At 38.6% G+C, this 7,187-nt stretch overlaps 1 protein-coding gene across 1 annotated transcript in view; it reads left to right on the top strand.

Annotated features, from left to right (window-relative positions):
• pkd2l1 (polycystic kidney disease 2-like 1) overlaps positions 1-5,987 on the top strand; it is a 12,508-nt gene extending 6,521 nt beyond the window's left edge. Inside the window, exons 6-16 of the mRNA XM_008430019.2 lie at positions 55-279; positions 910-1,138; positions 1,213-1,383; positions 2,850-3,031; positions 3,380-3,500; positions 3,575-3,673; positions 3,746-3,867; positions 3,952-4,069; positions 5,001-5,122; positions 5,196-5,292; positions 5,650-5,987. Coding sequence (XP_008428241.1) covers positions 55-279; positions 910-1,138; positions 1,213-1,383; positions 2,850-3,031; positions 3,380-3,500; positions 3,575-3,673; positions 3,746-3,867; positions 3,952-4,069; positions 5,001-5,122; positions 5,196-5,292; positions 5,650-5,685 — 1,522 coding nt within the window. The 3' untranslated portion in view covers positions 5,686-5,987. The remainder of the gene's footprint in view (positions 1-54; positions 280-909; positions 1,139-1,212; positions 1,384-2,849; positions 3,032-3,379; positions 3,501-3,574; positions 3,674-3,745; positions 3,868-3,951; positions 4,070-5,000; positions 5,123-5,195; positions 5,293-5,649) is intronic.
• Positions 5,988-7,187: the final 1,200 nt, after the last annotated feature.

Raw genomic sequence — 7,187 nt, 5'->3', positions numbered from 1 at the left:
TATAAAAACATCGTTGCGGCAGCATTGAGAGAAATAAACCTTCCTCCTCTGTAGGTGGCGCTACCACACAGAGAAAAACATCAAAGGTTCCTCCTACTGGGGCCTCCTGACCACCTACAGCGGCGCCGGGTTCTACCAGGACCTGAGCCGGACCAAGGAGGACAGCGCCAACATCCTGGCAGAACTGATGGAAAACCTTTGGCTGGACCGAGGAACCAGGGCGGTTTTCATCGACTTCTCAGCCTACAATGCAAACATCAACATGTTCTGTGTCATCAGGTGAAGTTTTCCAACATTTTATCGCATTAAGAACTTTAAATGGTTCCTTGAACAGGTTAGGATGGGTCTATGGACGATACAAAACACGTTTATCCGATTTGTTTTGCATAGAGTCACTCTTAGATGACATTGTACAACAGTACATCTTTGAAAAGCAGAAGTGGAACCTTCTGCACAACAAACAAGAACACAGAAAGTTTTTTCTGGGTGGTAAATCAACAGCAAAACATCTGCCTTTTCCAGCAGCCATTGTACAGCGCATACAGCGGTAAAACTAAAAGTGCTAGACACCAAAGAACATTAATTTACTCCCAGAAAACGACGGGGTGTTTTTTCTTATAAGATCTTGGGTTGTTTTTAGAAGCAGGTAAAACCCAAATGAAAGTATGAAAATATGCAAAATGTGAATTTTGCATAGTAGATACATTTTAATGTATTTTACTGGTTGCTGTGTCACAGACCAACACAGATTAGAGCAGATTCGCAAAGTGGTTCGTTGTTTTTCATGAAGGTTTTCTGTGTTTATCTGTTCAGCCATTCGGAGGAACAACGGCTGGAATTTATTTAATTTATTTTGGTTGCATAAAACTCGTTTTGGTTCTTTCTGACCGGTCGGTTTGCGTCTCCCAGGTTGGTGGTGGAGTTCCCAGCGACCGGCGGCGCCGTCCCGTCCTACCAGATCAGAACCGTCAAACTGATCCGCTACATCACCCACTGGGACTACTTTGTCCTCGGCTGTGAGTTGGTCTTCTGCGTGTTCATCCTCTACTACGTGGTGGAGGAGATTCTGGAGCTGCGGATACACAAGTTCGCCTATTTCAAAAGCATCTGGAACATCCTGGACATACTGGTCATACTGGTAGGAGACGGATTCAGGCCCAGATTCAGATCCGCTGTTCGTACTGAAGGAAGTAACGGCGTTTTTCTCTCCAGCTCGCCATCGTTGCGATTGTCTTCAATGTCTTCCGGACCATCAAAGTGGATAATCTGCTCGGGTCGCTGCTGGAACAGCCGGATTTATATGCCGATTTTGAGTTTCTGGCTTTCTGGCAAACCCAGTACAACAACATGAATGCTGTGAATTTGTTCTTCGCCTGGATCAAGGTAAACGTTTCACATCTTTTACCGTTTATTGTTACACTTTAAAAAGTTTCCAGGCTCCTTAAATGTTTCAGATCAGCAAACTGATAAAGATAAACAGGTGTAATCTGGGTTATTTAGCTTTAGGCATTCATTTTTAAATGTCCTAATTTCACAATGTTATTAATTTTTCATTCGTAAATTTCACAGTTCCAAGGTAAATATTTATTTTTGAACTAAATATTTAGCTCCACATTTAGTTAGCAACTAAATATTTATATATTTAGCAAGCAGAATTTTAAACTTGTTGTTAAATATGTTTGTTTTTTTAACAAACTAACTATTTAGCTTGTTCGTTAAACATTTAAGCTCTGGGCTAAACATTTAGCTTACAGACTATGTATATTTTTTATATGCTAACTATTTTGCTTTCTCGCTCAACCTTTAGATCTGAGCTATTTATTAGTTTAACATTTAGTTAACAAGCTATTTTGCTTGCTATCTAGACCAGTGGTTCTTAACCTTTTTTGGGGTACCGAACCCCCCAGTTTCATATGCGCATTCACCGAACCCTTCTTATTCCTCTCTCTTCCACCCCTCACCCCCCGCCCCCGACACAAAAAATACTTTGCGGTATTCTGATTTAGTAATGTAATTATATTAGCTGTGTTACCACCCCCACGCCACTAGAGGCAGTAGCAACCCCAATCAGAGCAACCCCCAGCTCTGATTGGCTAAGCAATGTAAAGTGATCCTCTGCAGCAAGTGATGGCAAAGAGGGGCGTCATCACAACTTTACACAAGTGAGTCTTTACCTCCGTGGCAGAGGCTCCGCCAAACCCCTGAGATCGACTCAGTGAACCCCTGGGGTTCGATCGAACCAGGTTAAGAACCACTGATCTAGACATTTAGCTCATAGCTAAATATTTTTTAACTGTCAACTAAACATTTAACTTTGAGCTACATATTTACAGATTAGTTAGTGACAACCAGTTCACTTGCTAACTAAACATTTGCCCACCAAGCTAACAGCTAGGAAGCTTACTGCTTGCTAGCTGAATATTTAGCTCTGAACCAAATCCTTAGTTGGTAAACTAAAGGTTTAGTTAGCAACCTATTCAAAATAAACATAATATAAATAATATAGTTTTTAAATAGTTTTGTCATTTAATAAGAGAAAAGGTAACTAGTATCCCTGTGTGAAAAAGTATTCACCTCTAAACCTCGGAGGCGACTGTGAGGCAGTGAGCTGTTCACTGCAAAAACACAAAAACTTACCAAGTATTTTTGTCTAATTTCTTGTGAAAATAATATTTTAATTTACACACAGACTATATCTTGCTGATATAGGAAATATACTTTTTCACATACAAGCTAGCAAGCTAGCTAAGTTAGCAGACGCCATTTTAAAATTAGCCTTTAGCTGTAACTTTTCAGGGTAACGAAGGAGAAAACCATCAGACAGTAACCTCCTTTTGGTCTTTCTGTAGATTTTCAAGTACATCAGCTTCAATAAGACGATGACGCAGCTGTCCACCACGCTGGGCCGATGCGCCAAGGACATCCTGGGCTTCGCCATCATGTTCTTCATCGTCTTCTTCGCCTACGCGCAGCTTGGATACCTGCTGTTTGGAACCGAGGTCGAATCCTTCAGCACATTCGTCAAGTGCATGTAAGTGGTGACAGATATCCAGAGTAACTAGTTACATTTACTCTTTTGAAAAAAATTACTTTTAGGAGTATTTTTACTGCGCTGTACCTTTTACTTTTACTTGAGTAATTTTAGTTTGAAGTATTTCGACTCTTATTTGAATAGATTTTCTGTATTTTCTACCCATTGAACATGTTTTTATTTGCAGTTTTAATTAAGAACAACTACTTTTTATTTTTACTTCAGTAAAAATATGTTGAAGTAGTTCTACTCTTAATTGAGTAATATTTTTATTTACCCACTGCTGTAAATATAGCTACCAAACAGATTTTAACTGGAAAAACTGCGTCGGTTTTCCTTCTGTTGCAGTTTCACGCAGTTCCGGATAATTCTCGGCGACTTCGATTACGACGCAATCGACCGCGCAAACCGAGTCCTGGGGCCCATTTACTTCGTCACCTACGTGTTTTTTGTTTTCTTTGTCCTGCTGGTAAGAATTTCTGCAACAAATGTTTGATTTTTAGGGCTAAACCTGAGCGGTGGTTCATGTGTTTTTCCTTCCAGAACATGTTCCTGGCCATCATCAATGACACCTACTCAGAGGTCAAAGAGGAGCTGTCGTCTCAGAAGGACGAGCTGCAGATTACTGACCTCATCAAACAGGTACGGACCAGATTGAATCGCCTAATATCCACACAAGGATTACTAACGACACGGATTCCTTAAAACCTCCAGAGCTACATGAAGACTTTTATGAAGCTGAAACTGAAAAAAGAGAAAATATCGGACGTTCAGAAAGCTCTGCAGTCCGGATCCGGAGAAATCGAATTCAAGGATTTCAGAGAGACTCTTAAAGAGTAAGAGGCAATTCGTAAAAATATTATTATTATTATTACTATTATTATTATAAATCCTGTCTAACATCAGAGCTGAATTTGCAGGATGGGTCATGAAGATAAGGAAATATCTGCGGCTTTCTCGCAGTTTGACCGAGACGGAAACCAGGTTCTGGATGTAGACGAACAAACGAGGATGAAAATTGAACTGGAAGAAAAACGGGTTTGTTTCAAATTAAATCAATCATCAGTTTTTACAGTGTCTTGGAAAAGTATCCCATTTATTTCAGAAAATGTGGGGAAAAAATCCAAGATTTTTTCTGGAAAAAAAACCTCCCAAATTTTGAGTTTAATCTCAGAAATTTCCTGTAAAAAACCTGGGAATGTGTGAATTTCAGAAGTCAAAAATGTTACATTTTCAGAAAAGTCGAAAATTTTCTAGAAGAAAATCTGACATTTTGAGATTAATCTCAGGAATTTTCAATAGTGTCAAGGTTTGAAAAGTAAAAAAAAATTTAAGTTTTGGAAATATACTGACGCAAATCATAATTTTGACTCGAGTTATACTTTTGAGTTTTAAAGTCAATTTAGTAAATTGCCAGATTTAAAGTCATAAGTTTGGGGGCAGAAGTGCCTCTTTGGGTTTTAGTGGCTGCAGACCTTTTGGTTTATCACAACAAATCTCAATAAATAATTTGAAGTTTATGATTATAACACAGTATGCACAGTGGTGCAGTTGGTAGAGCTGTTGCCTTGCAGCAAGAAGGTTCTGGGTTCGATTCCCGGCCTGGGGTCTTTCTGCATGGAGTTTGCATGTTCTCCCTGTGCATGGTGGGTTTTCTCCAGGTACTCCGGTTTCCTCCCACAGTCCAAAAACATGACTGTCAGGTTAATTGGCCTCTCCAAATTGCCCCTAGGTGTGAGTGTGTGTGTGCATGGTTGTGTGTCCTGTGTGTCTCTGTGTTGCCCTGCGACAGACTGGCGACCTGTCCAGGTGACCCCGCCTCTCGCCCGAAATGTTGGCTGGAGATGGGCACCAGCACCCCTCCCGACCCCACTGAGGGAAAAAGGGTGCAAGAAAATGGATGGAAGAAAATGGATGGATTATAACGTCACAAATTATAAGTAAATTAATTATTCTGTGTAAAAATCAGGATGCTCTTAACACCGAGCTGAACAACCTGGGAAGGAACTACGGAAAAGAGTTTCCGGAGAATCGTTCGGCCTCAGACGATGAAAAGAGCCGAGGCTTCGTGGCGCAGGACCAGCTCCTCAGGTAAAAACGGATTAATTTGGGAAAATGAAACGTGACGGTGAAACGGATTGAAAGCAGGTTTTGTTCCTGACAGGCTGAGCAGGCGGGTTCTGCAGATGGAAACGTCGGTGGCGGCGCTCACATCCAGGATGGACCTGATCATGGAGAAACTGGGATTAACGGGAAACAACGTCAGTATTCAGATTAAACCAGATTAAAATGTTTCTATGCTCTGTTGGGCAAAAGTTTTCTGCTTTTCTTTACTTTAAGAGCCTGAAATTTGAAATGAAATTTTGTTTTTGAAAAAGGGATCAAATTTCATATAGTAGTAAAATATATAATTTTTATTTTTCAAAAATCATGTAACGATGGAAACTCATTTGAAAGAAAAAGCAGGAAGTCATTTTTACGAGTTTCAGTTTCATTATGAAAGGCAAAGTCATAGTTTTGACTTTTAGTCGTAATTTTCAGATTTAAAGTCATAATGTTGATATTTTCCAAATAAAATCTCCTTTATTTATCTGACTTTATCTGATTTTCTCCTCCAGAGCGATCGGTCGTCCTCACTGACGTCTCGGATGTGATGAACCTGCTGGAAGCGGATCAGCGAAAAACATCACCGCCTGAAAACAAGCTGGCAGCAGCAGCAGGTTGTCATGGAAACGTGTAAACACTGTAAAAATGATTACGACTGTATCGCCTACCAGCTATCTGACTGCAGCAGAACGACGGCGCAACAGGGCCAGAAGAGCAGGAGCAGTAAACTTCAGCCAAAACACCCAGAAATTTTAAGATTAACCTCCGGAAATTTCAAGGTTATGGGAAAAAAATGGTTATGGGTTTCTGCTTTTGAAAAATCTAAAATATTAAATTTTTGTAAATTTTCCGTGTTTGAAAAGTCAAACATTTGTTGGAGAATAATCAAATAATTTTAAATTCAAAATTTCTAGAAAATAAATTAGATTTTGAGATTTATTTCAGGAAACTTGGAAAACAAATCCAAGGTTGTTTTCTGGGGGGGGAATGCAATTCTGTCAGTTTCAAAAGTCAAAATTTTTTAAATTTTGAAAATTTTCTGACTTTGAAAACCCTGAAATTTTGAAATTAAACTCAGAAATTTTCTAAAAGTAAATTGGAAAGTTCTGAGATAAAAATGTCCTAATTTTTTAATCTCAGAAATGTTCTGGAAAAAATGTTGGAAATTTCTGCATTTCAAAAGTTTAACATTTTTTGACTTTTGGAAACTTTTTGAGCTTGAAAAGTCAAAACTTTTCTAGAAAAAAACTCCCAAATTTTTAAATAAGAGATTTTCTGCAAAGAACTTGGAAATTTGTTTCCAAACATTTTTTTTAAACTTTTGAAACCCTAAGAATTTATTTAAATCAAAATTTGTTGACTTGAAATCCCCAAATTTCCATGTTTTTTTTCTAGAAAATTAATTTCAAAATTTTGCTTATTTTGATAGAAATGAACTTTTTGTTCCATCTGCAGCGGCCTCAATGTGCCGCTGTGCAGTAGAGATGAGACAGAAAGCAGATTAATGTTTAGCTGGTCTCAGTGGCACAGCCATGTTCCTAAAAACTAAGTACACCCTGTGCTGTAACATCTTACACCACCGGTAGCAGAAAAGCTCCTGCTGGTCAATTGTTCTCACTAGGATGAAATTCAAACAGATTGGAAGCGACTCAATCTGACTCCACAAAAATCTGATTTCATCGTTGTGAGATTATTCTGCTGTTAAATATTTCCATCTCTACCAGGTGAGCCAAAAAACATGGAGGGCGTCTTTAGAGCTTCTACTTCAATCATTTTTAACTATCTTGTTATTAATGCTAACAGTTAGCATTTAGCATACCGAGGCCGCCTGGAGGCAGACATTTCCCACTTTTTTTAAATTTTTTTATTTGTCCTGTCCAGTTGTAAATAAATCAGAGTTTATGTCAAAGTGCCAAAAAGAATCTGAACTGTTTTATTTTTCAGACGTGGAGCATTACAGGTATCACAATAATGGACCAATTTTTATATATATGTATATATATATAAAATTTGAAGAATTTGCTCTGGGTTGATTTCAGTCATTTTGGAC

The sequence above is a fragment of the Poecilia reticulata genome, linkage group LG15, assembly GCF_000633615.1.
Source record: "Poecilia reticulata strain Guanapo linkage group LG15, Guppy_female_1.0+MT, whole genome shotgun sequence".
Taxonomy (NCBI): Eukaryota; Metazoa; Chordata; class Actinopteri; order Cyprinodontiformes; family Poeciliidae; genus Poecilia; species Poecilia reticulata.
Note: the sequence above shows the minus strand (reverse complement) of the source record. Positions and strands in the feature narration are given on the sequence as shown.